This window comes from Pelodiscus sinensis, chromosome 9, assembly GCF_052426305.1.
Source record: "Pelodiscus sinensis isolate ZL-2025 chromosome 9, ASM5242630v1, whole genome shotgun sequence".
Taxonomy (NCBI): Eukaryota; Metazoa; Chordata; order Testudines; family Trionychidae; genus Pelodiscus; species Pelodiscus sinensis.
In genome coordinates, this window is record NC_143060.1 from 21,971,914 (window position 1) to 21,991,394 (window position 19,481).

The 19,481-nt window shown below is 41.2% G+C and overlaps 1 protein-coding gene across 2 annotated transcripts; it reads right to left on the reverse strand.

The window, feature by feature from the left end:
- Window positions 1-317: 317 nt before the first annotated feature.
- DEPDC1 (DEP domain containing 1) lies at window positions 318-18,767 on the reverse strand. 2 transcript variants are annotated; one of them, XM_025184815.3, is made up of 12 exons: window positions 18,619-18,767; window positions 18,075-18,340; window positions 17,334-17,484; window positions 16,195-16,310; window positions 15,455-15,585; window positions 15,028-15,075; window positions 12,357-12,497; window positions 11,022-11,870; window positions 10,017-10,189; window positions 9,221-9,397; window positions 8,773-8,958; window positions 318-2,771 (listed from the first exon to the last, which is right to left on the reverse strand). In XM_025184815.3, the coding sequence occupies exons 1-12, from the start codon at window positions 18,673-18,675 to the stop codon at window positions 2,631-2,633; spliced, it is 2,436 nt and encodes an 811-aa protein (XP_025040600.2). In that variant the 5' UTR covers window positions 18,676-18,767; the 3' UTR covers window positions 318-2,630. The 2 variants fall into 2 exon arrangements, with proteins under 2 accessions (XP_025040600.2, XP_075792342.1); XM_075936227.2 differs by lacking the exon at window positions 11,022-11,870 and having other exon boundaries at window positions 325-2,771.
- Window positions 18,768-19,481: the final 714 nt, after the last annotated feature.

A 19,481-nucleotide genomic window follows, 5' to 3' on the forward strand; every position in this document is an offset into this window, starting at 1 on the left:
AGGGCTCCCAGAACACATAGGAGGGAGGAACTCAAGGGCAACTTCAGTTTCAACATTAACAGCTTTGGAAGGCAAAAGACTGTCCTGACATTTCTGAGCACCTCCCCTTTTAGGTTCTCACCGTGGATTTCTTTTCTTTCCCTGTTGTCTTTCCTAAATAAAAATACATTATCTCTTAACAATAGTCTCTTTATTACTTGTACTGCAGGGGTGGGTTGGGGGGCTTACAGGCAAACAGTAAATGCAAGGCCTCTCACCCTGATGTTTGACTGCTCAAAATCTCTGGCTGGGCACTCTGCCTCAGTCCCCCACCCTGCCAGATAACTTCCCCCCCTTGCTCTCACAAAGATTATGGAACACACAATAGGCTACCACCACAAAAGGAATGTTGCATTTGCTGATCTCTAACCCCAGTCAGCAGACTCCTACATCTTCCCTTTAAACACTCAAATGCACATTCAACCACCATTCTGCACTTACTCAGCCTGAAGTTGAACTGCTCCTTACTGCAGTCCAGGCTGCCTGTGCATGGCTTCCTGAGCTACAGGAGCAAGGAGTAGGCTGGGAACCACCATTAGCGGATGGCTTTGCCACGATAGGGTTCCCTATGGTATCCACTTTTCCCAGACACACAACTTTCCAGAGTAGAATGGTATTCACTGATTTGGATACATGCATCGCAACCCCCGATGTAGATTTCTCCACTCCGAACTGATTCCCAATGAGGTTTAACTGGTGCAGTCGAAAAAGGCTTCCCTTGTCGACCATGCCACATCTAGACTGCCACACTGTGCTGGATCAGCTGATCGTCAGCACAATGCTGTGGCCATTTTTATTTTAATGAAGTGGGGATTATTTAAATCCCGCTTCTTTGACTATGCTGAGTAAACTATTTTACAGGGCTCCGTCGACAGAGCCATGTAGCCTAGACGCACCCCTAGAGTGAAGTGTTTGGCTGAGGCTCACATCAGGTTCTGCTGCCAACTTTTCAGAGACTTTAAAAGCCCCATATGAAAGGCTGGCAAGCTAAATTGAAGTTTCTCCTCCAGGAGGCAGCATTCAAAGCTGAGCTAGTTGGACTTGATACCATGCCCCACGTTGTTGGTGAGGAGTGCTCGTCTCATGGTGTGGGAGTCCTGGCACTGTTTGCCATTCCTGGACCCAAGAAGCATGAGAGGTAGCTAGCCAATATCAAATGTTCCTCAACTACAAAAAAGAATTTAAAAACCACACACACAAAACACATGTTCTCTACATTCAAAGTTTAGTTTTGGTATGGCTTAATATGAGTGTACAGTGTACAAGAGTTTAACAATATGGCAAGGCTTTTGGCTTAGATAATAAACTGTGATTTAACAACATTAAATAACCAGCATAACAAGCAGTGGCCAATTACAGCTAACTTATAAATTTAACAAAATACAAAAAAATGTTTAAATATTGGCCAAATAAGTGACCCATAAAATTGATTCATAGAATGAATTCCCTCTTTCTGTATATGCACGTTTTCTTGAATTTAAATGGCAAATTCCAAACCCACCTACAAAAATCCAGGCAACAACAAAAATAGCACACACATTTTAGCACAGTATATGCAAATAGCTGAAGCCTCCCCCCTTGCCCTACTTTCAAGATTTGAAATTTATTGCACAGAGATTTAAAATCATGCTGAAGATAAGAGATGAAATCCTGGCCATTAAGTCAACAGGAAAATTCTCATTATCTTAATTAGGGCCATATGTTTAAGAGAAAAACAATACAGGCATTTCCCAAAAGTTGTGTAAAAACCAGCACAGTTTAAACTAAACATTGAAGCCTAATACACAATGCCTATGTGTCAGTTTGGTCCATTATAGGTATATATCATCCTTCCCCTCTTACCTACTAGTATGTTTTTGAGCAGTGTTTCAGGTCAGTATTTGAGATGAGCTTTCCATCAAAAATTAGAAATATATATAAAACCAAGTATAATAGTTTTAACATGTATAAATATATAAAAAAATTGACAAATGATTTACAAATGAGTGCAATATGTATAATATACATGAGTTTGTAGTTGGATAAATAGATTACCCCTAACATAGGGTGAATTCTTAGCTCTATTGATGTCTGTTAGGCCCAGATGTTACCTCAGTCCAAAACGGTAATATTTTGTTGCAAATACACACTATATAGAGTGGCCAAACAAAGCATTTATATAGAACACACAGATGATTTAAAACCAGAATACAATTTAAAGGCATCATTTCCAAAACAGATTTTAACAAAAAAAAAAAGTAAGAAAAATATATTAGCTTCCCAGACACTTGCACACAGACTTTTTTTGGTTACTAATAACTTCATGTTTCTTTTCACATTTCTTTTTACTTCTGAGATTCAACACATATAACTCAATATTTGATTGCATATGTTGGGTAGCATGTAAACATTAAATATTTATCTAATTTCAAAATTTTATAAGTGAAAAGATGATCTCCAAAACAAATTTACTTTGGCACCTCCCAGAATAAAGTGTGCACGTGCACATCTCCCTTCCTTCAAAAATTAAATAGCAGATTTTCATAGTAAATGTCCTTCACAAGATTATGCATATACCTGTCAAATGAACAGATTCAAGAAATATAGTTGAATTAGTATCTTAGGCTACGAAACTTTGCTTTTTTCAGGCTAAGCATCGGTTGCTTAATTGTCGGTTTGTTTTCAAATAGTATTGCTTCACTTTCTGTAGTTGGAAATCTGTTCTTGTAGATCAGTGGATATTCCCTCTGAAACTAAAAAAAAAAAAAAATATAAGGGTAATTACAACAGACTACTTAAAAGGAGATATAGAGGGCTTGAAAAATATCACAACTTGATTGTCTGGGGAGTAAGCTTGCTAGACAGGATGAAAAACAAAACACAAAAATCTTTGCAACGATACCTCTACCAAACCCATGGCGCCTGCCCTACAGGAAAATTAACTATTTTGTACTACATTCAACTATAAAACATCCCATTTCTATTTAATGTATTGTTTAAAAATGCTCCCTATTTTGTTTTTGGTCAGACATTACTTCCCTTCAGGGGGCTTCACCGAATGTTTTCCTCTCTCATAATATAGCATGGCTTAACTTTTTTAGTCCTAAGCATCCTCTTTCCCTTCTCTTTCTGCCTTTAATAGCTGCTGGGAAAGAGAAAAGGTTTCGCTACAATGTCATTTTACTGCACTGTAACTTTCTTGCTCAAAACGTGTGAAAAAAATCCACCTCCTCTCTGAGGGTATGTCTACACTACAGGGCTAATTTGAACTAACTTAGTTCGAATTAGTTAATTCAAACTAAGCTAATTCGAACTAACGCATCTAGAACTAAAAACTAGTTCGAATTAGCGTTTTGCTAATTCGAACTAGTGCGTCCACATTAAGTGGACCCTGAAGTGGGGTTAAGGATGGCCGGAAACAGTGCCAGCAGGGCATCAGAGGAGGACTTAGAGCGTGGAGATGCTGTTTCAGGCTAGCCGAGGGCTGTGCTTAAAGGGTCCTGACTCCCACCCCGGACAGACAGTTCTCAGGGGTGCCCCGCTTGCAAAGCAGTCCTGGCTTGGAGTGCCCACACTGGGTACATCACAGCACTCGGCCATCAGACCAGCTGTACTTGCCACAGGCTGCCATCTGGGGAGAGGGGGCAATTGGGGGGCTGCAGGAAAGCTTCCACCCCCAGAAGCTCGCAGAGCCAGCCCAGTCCTCCCCATCGGGGGCTCGTGCCCCATTCCTCCCTCACCTCCTTCCACTTACCCTTCCCTAGCCCCTCTTCTTGATGTACAAAATAAAGATAACGTGTCTTCCAAAATGGAATCTGTCTTTATTGAACAAAACTGGGGGAGACTGTGAAAAGGAGGTGGGAGAGGGGAAGAGAGAGGTTGGGAGAGGGGAGGGCAACTAAAATGATCAGGGGTTGGGAACAGGTCCCATATGAAGAGAGGCTAAAGAGACTGGGACTTTTCAGCTTAGAAAAGAGGAGACGGAGGGGGGACAGGATAGAGGTCTCTAAAAGCAGGAGTTGGGTGGAGACGGTGCATACAGAAAAGTTCTTCATTAGTTCCCATAAAGAAGGACTAGAGGACACCAAAGGAAAGGAATGGGTAGCAGGCTTCAAACTAGTAACAGAAAGTTGTTCTTCACAAAGCAAAGAGTCAACCTGTGGAACTCCTTGCTGCAGGAGGCTGTGAAGGCTAGAACTGGAACAGAGTTTAAAGGGAAGTGAGATCAAGTCATGGAGGTTGGGTCCATGGAGTGCTATTAGCCAGGGGGTAGGAGTGGTGTCCCTGCCCAAGGTTTGTGGAAGGCTGGAGAGGGATGGCACGAGACAAATGGCTTGGTCACTGTCTTCGGTCCATCCCCTCCAGGGTCCCTAGGGTTGGCCGCTGTCGGCAGACAGGCTACTGGGCTAGATGGACCTTTGGTCTGACCCTGGACGGCCATTGTAAGCTCAGGGCTCAGGGTCGGGGGTCTCAGTGGACCCCCTTGATTCTCTTGCACACCTGCTCCTGGGTGGCTAGGCTGGCAGCTCTCCTGCCCAAGCCGGCCACTTTCCTGTGCCTAGTGCGGAGATCGTGGACGAGGTCCACGATGTCCGCACTAACCCAGGCGGGTGCCCGCCTCTTGCGGTCCCAGGCAAGCTCCCGGGAGCCGCCAGCCTGGTCCCGGGAAGAGGGGGAGGGCTGGGGGGCATCGGGTGGGTGGCTCGATCCGTGCCAGGTGCAGGGTCTGCTGGCTGGGTGCTGGCAGGCTTGCACCTGGCACGGGCACCATAGCCAGCCTGTGCCCCTTTAAGGGGTCCGGGTCCGGGAGGGGGGCAGTAGAGTTTCCCTGGTGTTGGCCAGAGTGGCCAGCAGGGAAACCTGGGGAGGGCTAGCCTCCCACTAGTTCGAATTAAGGGGCTACACACCCCTTAATTCGAACTAGCTAGGTCGAACTAGGCTTAATCCTCGTGGAATGAGGATTACCTAGTTCGAACTAAGCGCTCCGTTATTTCGAATTAAATTCGAACTAACGGAGCACTAGTGTAGCGCCTATGAAAGTCAGTTTGAACTAACGTCTGTTAGTTCGAATTAACTTTGTAGTGTAGACATACCCTTAGAGTGCATCAAGTACAGCAATAGAAAGTGTCAGTGTAAACAGGCACTATTAGCTGTTCCCCTTCTGGAGGTGGATTACTTAGAGCTCTCTCCCAGAGTTGCTGCTATGACCAAACACCTGTGTTAAAGCACTGCTGAGGCTTACAAGAGTAGATAAAGCCAAAAGGTGTTATAAATACCTACCAGGATGGCATGCCTAAACCTTGCTCATGAGTTCTATCTTTTTGATACAGAACCTGCAGCATAAGGTGGCAGCCAGCTCCCTGGGAGTGGGGCCAGAAGCCTGCATGTAACCATTAATGGTAAACGATAAGCCCAGGCTTACTGGTTAACTGTTCAAACAGTTATATTATTACATCTCTACTGCAATGTGCCAGAAAATGTCTGAGAAGAAATAAGCACTTTTCTGGTTGCCTTCAGGTATAATGAAGAAATAACATTCACCAACTATTCCAGCACAGTATTTTTATTTAGCAGTTACAGTGTGCTGTAGTTGTGCAGATGAGAGCTGTACTCCTATCAGGCTGGCTTTCTGCAAGGCCTAGGCCTCAGCTTGAGCTATGTGTGAATTTCAGTATCACAACACCAAAGCAAAATCTGTCCAAAAATACAAATGCATATAGGGCTAGTTTAGAGCAAATGTAGTGAGATAAAAGGGGAGAGCTTCCCCCCCTCCATTCTCACTGGACGCAAATGTATAGCTAGAACACTCTTTACACGCCCTGCTCTGCAGAGGTTGTAGCATGAACCTTGCAAAGCTGAAAGGCAAGAGATGCATGAAGAATTCCCTCCTATCTCCACAGAAAGTAGGGGGACAGTAAAAAGGTTTAAAACTACCAGTGCTCTACAATTTATTTCATACAGCTAGTTTAAATTAATTTAATAAATGGAGAGCTAGCCTTTCAGTTTGGTGACCAAGTTTAAGAAACAGTCAAGTTTTACAAAATCATTCTTCTTGAGGAGGCTGGGGGATAAGGAGAGGGAACTTGAAGATTTAAAAAGCTGCTATTGTGAAGCTGGGTTTGAGTCACAAGACATGCTTAGTAAATTCTGTGACAAGTACACTATTCAGTGATCAGAGATATTTGCCAAACATTTTCCAGAAGAGGAAAAAAAAATGGTCCAGCATTAAGTCCTGCCAAAGTTTTTGAGCTTTTAGATTGGCTATTAGGCAGCAGATTAGTAGAATTTAGAAATATCTGATAACCTGAAGCATTATGTAATTTGTCCAGAACTCTCAGTATGTTAGAAAGCCCTAGTTACTTATCAGAAGGTTTCCCTTTATGAATGATCAGTTCTTAAAATTATAACCACACCCACTGTTTATCTTTGTGCTTTTTGTTTACCCATTTTATATCAGAGTGTTCCCTAGTTAAGAACCAGTGGCAAAAATGAAACAAGAAACCTGGTGCAAATAGTGCAAGGGTCAGCAACCTTTTCAAACCCAAGAGCCAAACTACATCAAAATTCAGAACAAGTGGGCAACAAAGAGCCGTACAGCAATGCCTATTTGAATGACTGAAAATATACAACTTAATATTATTGATATGATTAATAGTATAAATGAAACATTGTACTCAGACTTTAATGGGAATTCTGCTGTTGCTGCTGGGGGAGCAAATGGGAAGTGGGAGTGCTGGAGTCATAGTAGGGGTATATAAGGGGCTCAGGGCTGGGGGTTGAAGCAGAAAGGGAAGGGTGCTGGAGGAGGGAAATAGAGTATGAGTGAGGGCCTTGGAGCCCGATTACCTTACCTGCCAGGGGCTGGGCTGTTGTACCCAGGCAGTAGTGGTTGGACAAGGGGCCTGGCCAGGATCGCCACAGCCGGCTCGTGGCATCCTCCCCGCTACCCATGGTGCAGCAGGAGGGGGGCTGCCACCAGCCCTTCCTGCGGCCAGATGTGGGCTGGACCGTAGGGCCTGTCCCAGGATCAGGGCCAGGATGCTGTGACCAGATGGGGGCTGGGCCCCAGTTGGGCAGGGTATCTGGCCAGGAGAAAGGAGGCAGAAGCAGGGGAGGGGACAGGATGTCTGGACAGGAAGAGGGGCAGGAGCAAGGCACAGAGGGAAGGGAGTGCGTAAGGCACGGGGGGGGGGGGAAGAGAAACGACACTTTTCATGCTGTGCGCTGCTTCCAGGCACCAGAGGCTTTCTGCACTGCTCCAGTGGGGAAGCCACCACCATCGCTTGCCTCTGGTCACCCTGCATTGCCCCCACAGCTTTCACAGACTCAGAAGGGAAGCAGCAGCCATGGCTTGGAGTTCCCCCACGGCCCCTCCTCAGAGGGCACCCTGAGATCCCCACTGTCCCCAACTCCCCTGCAGAAAGGCCAGGAAGTGGCAGCAGCAGCCTCCTTTGGCCCCGCTTCTAATTGCTGGACCGGGGCCCTGATGCTAATCATGGTTGCCTGTCTTGGGCCAGGGGTTGATGGTGGCAGCTGCTTTTGGCCCTGCTTTCACTTCCTGGTCCTAGTCCCCGAAGCTAACTGCCTCCTGACTCAGGCCATGCGCTTGGGCCACTGCCTGCCTGGCACTCCAACCTCATGGCCTCCTGTGCAAGATTCCAGTGCCAGCTTCCGGGCAGGGCAGAGCCACATGGAGTATCAAGCAGCCTGCAGCAGACTGTCTGCCTCAGGTTTGTTCCAGGCTGCTGGCTGAGATCCGCCTAGGTAAGTGCCTCCGAGCCAGAGCCTGCCTCTGGCACTCCACTCTCCCTCTCCCTTCTGACTAACCACCTCAGGCCATGACCCAAACCCCCTGTACCTCTTTTCCCAGGTCACAACTCTCTCCCAGAACCTGCATTCACTCCTAGAGCCCCTCTTCCAGGCCAAAATTCTTTCCTGCACTCATACTCCTTTCCCCTGGACTGTGCACCCCAAACCTCTGTTCTAGGTCACAGCCCCCTCTCAGACCCCACACCCCCTCCTATACTCCATTCTCCTATCCCAAGCTCCCTTCTGCACCCAACCTTCATCCCAGACCGCACACCCCCTCCATAGAAATGCAGCCCTTGACCACTTTCCAAAATCTCAGAGTGAATATCCATTCAAAATTATTACCTACACCTGAGGCAGATTTAAAATCAAACAAAAGAAAGTATTTCTTCCCACAGTGCTTAGTCAACCTGTGGAACTCCTTGCTAGAGGATGTTGTTAAGACCAGAATTTTAACAGGGTCCAAAAAAGAACTAGATAAAGTCATGGAGGTTAGGTCCATCAATACTTATTAGCCAGGATGGGCAGGAACGGTGTCCCTAGTCTCTGTTTGTCAGAGGCTGGAAATGGGTAACAGGAGTGGGATCATTTGATGATTATCTGTTTCTATTCACTCCCTCTGGGGCATCTGGCATTGGCCACTGTTGGAAGACAGGATTCTGGACTATGAACCTTTATAGTCTGACCGTTCTTATGTTCTACCCAGTTCTTTTTGCTATGAGACTAGCAAGGCTCGGGATGCACTGGGAATTCCTTCCTGTCTCCACACAGAAAATACCATTTTGAAATAGTATGTTGATGTGCTAGGATCTAGTAATTAGATAAGTAATTCTCTACACATCTATGAATTTTTTAAACCATTTTGCACACTACAACTAAGTGCTCTAAGAAAACCCCTAAACTGAAGCCCACCCCAGAGAAGAAACAATAGTCAGTTTCCTTTACCTGTTTTAGCTTTTTCTTTTTGTCTTTCAGAGAGAACTTTTTGTCCCTGATAATGTTCTCCAACAGTTCTGCAACTGCAGCTTGAGAGTTAGAAATTCTTTGTTCATCAAACTCCTGAGGAGATATCCGCGTACAATATGAATAAGATGGCAAAATGGCACTAATGTCTTCCCCTGGATATTGGAACTGAAAAAGAATGGTAACAATTAAATACATGTTTTAAAAGTGAAATTGTGCCCTCCCCCTCCCCCCTAAAAAAAGAGAGAGAAAAAAAAGAAAAAGTAAAAAGCTTATCTCTAATTGTGAAACTAATTGCAAGAAAATGTGTACTTTAAAAAAGAAGGAATGGAATATAGTTTTGTATTTTAAACTGACAGTAACTGCTTAATACTCTACAATTAAAAAAAAACAATTAGCGAAGAGATTTCAACTTTGTCACAGGACCCACCTGAACTGTCTTCAGAGAATCTATGTGATCTTGCACTGCAACCTGTAGGTAAGTTGGAACTTGAAAAATCTCCTGCTGGTGATCCATTAGAAATGAAACTAATCTTGTGGCAATTAACTCATCAAGGTCCACTTCTTCTGCACAGCATAACACGCATCGAGAAAAAGTCTGTATCATCTAGAAGTTTTTAACAGGTTGTCAGTATGTACAGCAATGGTATCTGAATTCTTCTCCCTCTCCCTGCAGCGCTGTGTTGCATTTCCTGCTACCGATTTGCATCACAGTACCTCACTTTCTTGAACGATCAATATATATTAATGAGCAAAGAAGCAATCTGCCATTTCCCCCCCATTTGAAACAATGTGATTCTCATATGAGAGCAGGATATAATTCTAGTTTTTATGATTAATTAAAGCTTATAGTTTTGAGTTTCAAATAAGTTTTGTGCTCATATCAGGTAAAACAGAGGCAATTAAGGTTCCATAAGAATTTAATTTACAATATCAATTTAATTAGTGACAGGGAGGTGAAGAAGGAATGGGAAATCAGTGAAGCAAAAAGGATATTGAATCTTTAAACCTATTTAGATAATGTTCAGATAGAGTTAAATGAGAGCTCACTTCAATAAAGATTTTCACAAGTATTCCACGGCTGACATATCTGTGTTACATACTAGATGTAGCAAGATAAAAATTAAATTCCTCCTTTAACATTGAATATTCTTGTTTTTTCTCAGATTTAAGCATTATTTTTGTGCTATTGAATATATTAAGCTATCAATGCTCTTGTGTCTTACCAGAGATCTTGTGCCCACTGCATCATGAAGTCGAGGCATATCAACACTTTGGCTGATTCGAGAGATCATACGCATTAAGAGTTGAAGCTTTCTACGATTTGGCGGAGGAAGCAATAAACAACATATCTGTAGTGCTTCAATAGCAACCCTTTCTAAATGAGGCTGGAGAAGATCTAGAAGTTAATAATTATAAAGACAGAAGGAGTTTTAAAATAATATAAAAGACAGCTATTTAAAGATATAATCAATTTCATATTATTCTTTTAAGACAGCAGCCACTTTATAGAACCGTTTGTTCTAACGTAGAAAGGGATCAAAGTTATTTCAACATTTTTGTGTTGTCTTCATCCCCACTTTATTTTTTTCTAATATGTATTATTGATGCAAGTCAAGACCAGGAGAAGAACATAATTGAAGCTATTTTTGCATCTCAGTATATACAAAGAGCAAAATACAAATTGCTCAGACATCTTCTCTTCCCCAAATGGTGATAGAAAGATAAGAAAGTTTGTATTTAATATAATTAGTTAAGTTACTTCATAGGCATTAGACTACAGGTTAAACCTCTCTAGTCCAGCACTCTCTGATCTGGCAACATGCATGGTCCAGCATGATTTTAGTAGCTGGATGTCCACTTATGTGTGCAGCCAAGTTTCCCGCAGTCTCATAAAATTTGTTTACAGTCCCCAGTCCCATCTCTCAGAGTTTGTGCTGTTATTTAGCCCTAATTTACCCCTGTCTTTTGAGAGCTTTGTAAACAGTGGAAGTGTTGGTAAGGCTGCTAGACAATATTGATCTCCTATAGTTCAGCAAGTTCTCTGATTCAGCATTGATCAGGTCCTGAGGGTGCTGGACTATAGTGGTTCAACCTGTATTCGTTAGCAAAATTTGTACTTCATGGTTTGGTTTATTTAAAAACCCAACAACAGGACCAAAGAAAGTAGGAAAGCTGAGACAGTCAACATACAGTAAGCCAATACCACATGCTTTGGAAAGCAGTCTTACTTCGCATGCCAGTCAACATAAAGGAAGCTGGAGTAAAAGAATTTTCTGCAAGTTCTACTGTACTTTTGCAGAGTCTTTTATTGACTGTGATATTAGAATCCCTAGGCTCATTTTTTACTGTAGTAAGCACACCGGTAGTACTTGATTTCCTTGGTCCAAGATGAACTATTTGATATGGTTTTACTGTGATTTCAGCAACTGGTATATTCATGCCACCACAACTTCTGGAGTTATTGCTTCCAAGTAAACTATGAGACCTGCAGAGTTCTTGATCCAGAACACATGATGCAGACACTCTCTTGAAATCATATGGTTGTTTCTGCCCAGTGCTATCTGATCCAAGATCCAACAGTGATTCTGCTTTGTACCCAAAGCGTATAAATGTGTTTTCTTTATTTGTGCCTGATAAGTCAATGTCAGATTGACAGAGGGAATTTGATCCCATTACACTACAAACATTTGAAGTAGTAGCTGCAATTTTTCCCAAAGAATAGCATCTTGCCCTATGTTTGAGAGGCTGGACCTGTTCATTCTTTAAACCTAACAGATTTTGACAGGTTCTTCTTGTAAAGTCATCATCACTGGCTCGTTTATATGCCAAGTTATAGTGCTGTAATTTTTTAGTACATCCTTTTTGAAGAGTATGTTCATTTTGGGAAATATTTCCAGAATAATCAGATTCTTCCTCTTGTTTTTCAGTCTTTTTTCGAAGTAAACTTAGAAGAAGACATTCAGTTGACTTGAAAGAGTTCAAGTGCAGAGTTTTTGAAGGCTGTGGGTCACACACCTGATCTTGGGTACAGTGTATTCCACTGGGTCTATTTGGAATTGTGATGTAGCCACACACAACTATCAGAAAATGAAATAAAAGTTAAGATACAAGTAATGTGAAAGAAAACAAGGTAAGAATGCACTGAAGTAGCCAAGTAAAACGAACAGTCAACGAATATAAGACATTAATATAGTTCACATTGTTAGTTGTGGCTAAAAATTAAGCATTAAAAGTACATGCAACAAAGCAGCTCATACATGCAAGTCTAAGGACAATGAAATGTCACATGTAGCTTTTAGGAAAAAGAAGACTAGGATTAGTTTACACTAATTGAAACTGTGGTTTTTATACTTTGAAAATGTCAGACTAGATAATTTATATAGATTTATTGTTACAGGAATGTAGTATTATTTTGACTCAAATACTACTGCTCTAGTGGCCTCCCACAAATTCATACTACCATACAAATTGGAGGGGTCCCAAGTTCCTCTCACAAATTATATTTATGTAACCCATTAGACCCAAATTTGTACTTAACACTTAAAAATGTGTTTTATACATACCAAGAATATTCACAAACAGTTCATAGTATTCAAAAGTAAGCAATGGTTCAGGTAGACTGAGAAAATAATCAGCGACTGTTCTGAATACATCCCGTTCAAAACCAACATAAGTTGGCTGGCTCATGTCATTACTTCTAGGCCCTAAAAAGGTAAGGACAGAAGGATCATGGTAGTTCTATTCTCCATAATTACATGTTAAAAATACTTTCTGCTAATGTTGCAGAAGTAAGGTATGGCCTAATATTTCTCAAGGAGTTTCATGTCAGCTATTTATTGTAAAAACATTGGACCAGTATTTCAGCCTTGCATGACTTGTAAAAACACAGTAATAAAAGAAAAAATTGCTTATATAGTAACAGATCAAGAAGCTGTGATCAACTATAGAAGATAGATACTTCAATATTAATAATTTAGAGGAAGTCCTTTATTTGACTATTTCAACCCTTTCTGCTTCTCACCCATCCCCATCCCTAAAAGTCAAAAGAAACAATTAATCTTAGTTTTTCTGTTAGTGACTACAATCAACCCACAAATATGCAAAAGCAAACAGATTTCATACAGATAAGCAATAAAACAAAGTTACAAGAACGTATATCTATTTTGAATATCTCAAAATAAACTAAGATTTATCATAAAGAAGTTTAGGGCTCAATTCACTAGTACAGCTGCTAAAGTTTAGTATTTTTGTTTTAACTTCAGGCAGGCTTTTTTTTTTTTTTAAAGCACATATCACTACTGAAAGCTTACTTTCACATAACTGGTGAAATAACAGCAAATTTAATTCACCAGTATCCCCCAGGGGATAATTACATCTGCTCATTTCAGGTTTGCTCTTCATTCAATACAGCATTTTCAAAAGTGGGTAATGAACCATGTAATTAAACAATTTATGGGCATGAATAAGGACAAGGAGAGAATAAACTGAACCAGTGTTCCCCTGCAGATGGGTCTCTACCATACACCCTCTTAAAGATGGGCTAGGATGAAACAAAGCAGCATCCTTTGCTCTGTCCCCACTTTTTTTCCCCCTCACCACAGACTGACTATGACTTTTTAGGGGCTGTGCACAGGACAGGTGGGAATGTCACTTTCTATGAATCACCTACTGCAAACTCAACATCAAGTTCTAGTAACTCCATATGGGCCCTTCCTGCAGTTGCTACCAAACAGTTATAGATAAAGATGTTAAAATGTGTTTAAGTAATCATGTAACTGCTGAAATTTTTATCAATTACACTCGAGCTGTTGTGTAAAAGCCAGGTCTCTGTGCATACCGGCTCCTGACTATTACTCACCCAGGCTGCTGCCTCTGTATCAGAGGCAGCAGGATAGAGGTGAGAGGCAGATGGCTCCCCAGGAGTCAGTGCATGCTGGGAGCTGGCTTTTAAGCCAGCTCTGCTTCCTCTGTATCAGATACAGCAACAAGGGGATGGGCGGGGGGGAAAAACTTGTCTGGGAGCCTCTGCGCATCAGGAGCCTGCGTGTAACCGTGTATGTTAATGGATGAGCCCAGACCCTTCAGTTAACTGTGCACATAGTTACTTTAACATCCCTAGTTATTTTCTATATATAATCAATGGCACCACCATAGCTTTTTGAGCATTGCTGGAGGTTGGGGGGAGGGGGAGCAGCAATAAAGCCACACAATGACACAGGCACCAATGTAGATCAAGTGTATATGAAATGGTGAAAACTGAGTTGGGAGACATGACATGTCATTTAGAAATGTCATGACATGCCCCAAACTGCTTCTTCCTGATCTGCAGGAAACTTGATATGGTCAAACTCATGTTTTCCCTGGATCTTTGAAGTCTCTCCAAAAAAACAAACAAAAAGTTACATCTGAGACATGCTGTACAATTGATGAAGAATTCAGCAGAATATAAGACTTTCAACATAGTCAAGACTCAGATATATTCATTTAACAGCATTTATAAAGTGTGTGTATGTGTGTGTGTGTGTGTGTGTTTTGGTTATTTGAAGTGAAAGCTTGACATCCCAGAAGCCCAAGTGATGTCATTTCTGTTAGCCCACTGCATAAGTGTAAAGTATTTTTCAGTTTATAAACTTTGCTAATTTTTACATTATTTTTAAAAAGCCTGTTTCAGGCCTGTTCGAAGCCAAAAGACTGAAATAAACAATGTACTGCATAGAAAGAAGTGACACCCATTCATTTCTCAAGAGAATTTACTTAATTTTGCTATACTGATTCTACAATACAGGAACATGTGCCTCTATGTTTTGCTTCCTCTTTATGTACAAAATATTAGATTTGAGAGGACTGTGCTGCAACTTTGTCCTAGCCATTATCTTTAATGGAGTACATGTGCAAAGGTAGAAAGAGATTCATGCATGGATCCATAGAGTGCAAACTGGCACTAGGAGATCTACTCAATGATTAGGAGCAACATATCGGTCCATAGGATCTCTTTCTTCTTTAAAGTATACCACGTCACTTCATTATCTTTAGAAGTCACCTTTGTACAGAATTGTTTTATCCAGCCTACTATTATTGCTTTCGAATACATGAAGTTGTTAGATATAGTTGAATTTGCATCTAGTGTAAAAGAGCACAGTACTTCTTACACATAAGCAAACACTTTGGAATTTCTGCTCCCCAAGATGAACTTCCTCATATCTGAAATTTTAAAGGCTATTTTGTACAACTTACAGTATGCAAGGCACTTCATAGCTGACAATACCCAATGAGGGAGGTCTTCTGAAAAAAAAAAAAAAAAAAAGTGTTCAGCAACTACCATTTTATCCTTTATACACTAGCCATCTGATATTAAACTTTAAATACAGGAAGCTCATATATAGAATTTAACTAGTTTTAAAAGAATACATAGAATGATTTTAAATGGATACATATAGTCACTTGCCCCTCTTTTTATATATATATATATATATATATATATATATATATATATATATATATATATATATATATATATATATATATATAAAGAGACTATAGAAGTTATCAACCTACGCAAATCTGTTTTAAGTACTGTATTACTATAGTTAATTACTGTAATCCCCATTTGATAAAAACTTAATACTGGTCCTTGAAGCAAATGTCAAAAATAAAACCAAACCTGATTTGTTTTGCAGAACAACAACACCATGTTTACTTGTGTTAGTCATGTTGTATATGACATATCGAGGAATTATTTGGCCTGAATGCAAGACTTCTTCCAAAGATGGTAGACCTAAAATGGTTTGCAAGCTGTGGGGTGGAAGAGAACAAATGTTTTTTCAGAAGTCTTGAAAGCATGTGAACACAAGCTAATTACTTTCAGACCTCTTCAAGAAGCAAAATATCAACATTTTATTAAACTCTAAGTTCTTCGTCCAAGATCAATGCTTCCAATTGTCAAAGGTATGTTTTTATGTCATAGATGATAAAAGGGATGTCCGACCTGATAGAAAGAGCCAACAACAAGAAGCAGGCAATAAATTCAATGTTTGAGGAAGCATGCCAAATAAGCACCATGAAGGAAATGAACAAGAGAAAAACAGCCACTCAATATGCAGTTCTCACTCCCTATAATATTTATATCAGCAGTTTTCCTAAATATATTAGAAAAATGCATGGGTATCTTGCATTACTTAGCAGAACCACTCTTTTTGTATCACAAAGCAAACAAACAAAGCACCCATCTGTGGAAATCTTACAAATTCTTGTTTACCTCATTGATTATTAACACAGCATATATTCATGGATGTACCTTCCACTCCGACAGTATGTTGTAGCTAAAATAGCCTAATCCATATATACTGGGAGGAAAAAACATACATACACAAACCAACCATTTCCAATTTGTTATTGACTTACTGTATCAAAATGATGTTTCGCCAAATTTCTTCTATATCCTCTTGACTTATTTTCCTCATGTGTACGTTTTCTTTGTCCTCATCCATTATTTCACTTTTTGTGTTTTCTGTATTCTCCTACAAATAAACAATCATGCATGATATATTTTGCTGATTCTCTGAAGTATCTCAAAAGCCAAACTCAAAATTCCAATAAAATGTAATTTAAAAACAAATACCTATCTCCCTCCAGACTTATCAAGAAGGCTTTATTACAAATTAAAGAATGAATTCATTTGGGGTGTTTTTAAAAAAAGTTTAAGGTTTTACTATTTAATGAATCTTTCCCTATTTTAAAATAGAAGGATAAAGCTCGTTTCCATTAAAAGCTAATACTTGCTATCCACCATAGGGGGAAAAAAAAGTCATACCTCCTTAAGTTTGCAAATTTAAAATAAAAGATTATGAAATGCAGAATGAAGTAGGAGATTAAGGACGTAAATATTGAAAGGCAAGTATAAGTGCTTGTAAGGTTAGGACTTGGGTCTAAATTCAGAAAGCCAGAACTACCGAAAAAAGTATATTCTAAGGTGTTCCTAAAATGTATAAAGTTTAAGGCTTTACAAGGAATCTTAATCTGACAAAAAATAATATTTATAGATATGAAACATTGAGGGGGAAGCATTTTTAGTTCTGTTATTACATGACTAAATGAGAACAAAATATAAGTCAATTCCAGTATATTGTTAATCTAAAGTTGTGGAGACAATAAGAGCTTGTATATAGACTGAACTACTGTACAAACTGAAATCTATTGCATACAGTACAAATCCTCAAACACTTAAATTTCACTGTTTTCAATTTGTCACATTTCAGCAAGTCCACATAAAAATGTAAAGGTAAGATTATTTTCATACAAACAGTATTTTGAACTTCTAAGGTTCAAGTTTCTTAAGATCCTTAGGTTGCACCCCAAGCGTTAAGCAGCCACATATAGCAAAGAGGTTTAATGTTGCACTTCACTGAGGAGTACTCCAGAGGAAGTTGCTAGCTTATTTTTTCAGATGAAGAGTCTACAGAAGCAGATGATGCAGCCACTAGTGATTATTTTTGTTTTCCTTATCCTGAAAACATTTGATTGATAAGAAGTCAAATTATTACCAGAGTATCAAGTAATTCATGTTTTTTAGGAGTCTTCCTGGAGAAATGTGGTAATTTAAAGAGACTTTCTTTCTCTTTTGGAACATTTTCTGTGTTCTCTTTCAATAGAGATCTCGTTGGTAAAGTTTTAACTGGAGAGGTTGAAGGGAATCTATAATTAATAAGAAAAATGTAAATGCATTTAGAACATATTGCAAAAATAAAAACTTAGTTTCATCAAAAAAAATTAATGCCCAGCGATGACTCCATAAGACTCTTTAGAGGCTTAATTAAGATAAAAAGAAAATACAGAACACATCTACAACATAATTTAAGTTAGGCAAAATTCCTAATTAGCTTTGAACTATCATTCCTTTCTCTCAAATTCATCGGTCAAGAACACTCAACTTTCACATACAAGAGGTCAATTAAAGTTGAATTTCCTTCTGCTAAGTCCTTAGAGTAGATTCGGCTCGGACTATAGCTTCTATATACTGTAAAAGGCAATGGTGTGGAATGGAGACAGATAGCACAGGGTTGGAATTCAAATTTTGTACGCTAACCATCTTTGCACGGCAGCCAAGTCTGTTGCGCTTTACAGCATTATTAATGAATAGTTAGCAGAAAAGCAGACTTTCTGATCAGTCAGTAGAGCTTTTTACTGAAAATGATTTTCCCCACAGAAAGTTACCAATGACACGGTGACAGAGAACTCTTGGTTAGTTTTCCCAAACTGTCAAGCTGTGGACACCTGTACAGCACCTGAATAGGTTGTTGTTGTCATCTAGATTTTCTGATCCCCATCTTCCTTTTATATCCTCAATTACATGATTCTTGAGAAACTTTCTTAGTAATTGAACCGTTTGCTGCCTAGTAACTTCTGGACCAAAATTGCTGTTATTCTGTAGCATTTCGTGAAGCCAGTCCACAGCTTCCATGGCACTGAAACAATTCCCGTGTTTTCTGAAGTGTTGCCTGTGCTTCTTCAATGGCATTCCTGCTCGAAAGTATTTAGTAACTTCATTCCACTGCAGGAGGGGAGGGGTGGAGATGGAAAAAAACCAAAGCAAAAAAATCGAGCGCATTTAGACCCCGGGTCCCCTTCCTTCCCTCTGCCAGCCAGAGCCCTGGGCCCCTCCCATCCCTCTACTAGTCAGCCTCTGCCAGCCCGGCCTCGGGACCCGCTTCCATCGCTCTTTGCTGCTTTCCCCCACCCCCTAGCTCCGTAGGGGCTCCAGTCCCCCACGCAAACTCTGAACCGCGCCCGGCAGAGTCCCCGCCTGTGTGCTGACCCGCAGCCCCTCACCAGCTTGGTGGCGCGGTAGGGCCCCGGTGTCACCATCCGGCTCTCCATGCTGCTCATCGCAGCCCCACACACGGGCCCAAGAAAATCACCCGGCAGCTGACACTAACCGTCTCCAACTGTTTGAATTGACGCCACGAGCGCTCCCAGGCCGCTGATTGGAGGAGCTAGGCGGCCACGTGACAGCGGGTGAGCCGAGGTGATTTAAAAGGAAGTCGCCTGCAACCCTTGCGGGGGTTGGTGGGTGGCCGAGGTGCGGTGTTTGCCCCACCATGTCCGGGCCCTCTGTGCCCCACAGTGTGTCCCCCCCGGCGCAGTGGGTAGGGAGGTTGGCTGCGAGCCTCGGTCGGGCAGCAGCTTTGGTGCTGCGCTGCATGAAGGGGTCCGGGCAACCGCCAGCACGTCCTGGGGCAGCTCTGGAAAGTGCCCTGGCAGTGTTGCCCGCTCTTGTGATTTGTATTGCCAATGGGGGGAGGCAGGTGTTTGAAGTCCTAACTTCTGGATTCAGGGAATTACAGCGGTCGCTGGGTTTTTTCCCCCACAGTGCTTCCCCGCAGGGTCGCAGAGGAAAAGCTAGAAAACATACCTCATTGCCGATGACACAAGGGGGAAGAATCTCAGGAAGCTATTTTTCTGCTTATGGCACACAACACAGTCTTGTGAAAGTCCTGGTTGAACACAAACAATGCTTATAAAATGTGCACTGTGGCTTGTCAGGGAGGGAGACTCTTAAGCTTCCACGACTGAATGAAGTATGGGCAATTTTCTTTTCTACTATATTTTAGAAATGTGACATTGAGGTTAATGGCAACTGGGACAAATTACAACATGGTTTTACAAAAGGTAGATCGTGTCAAACCAACCTG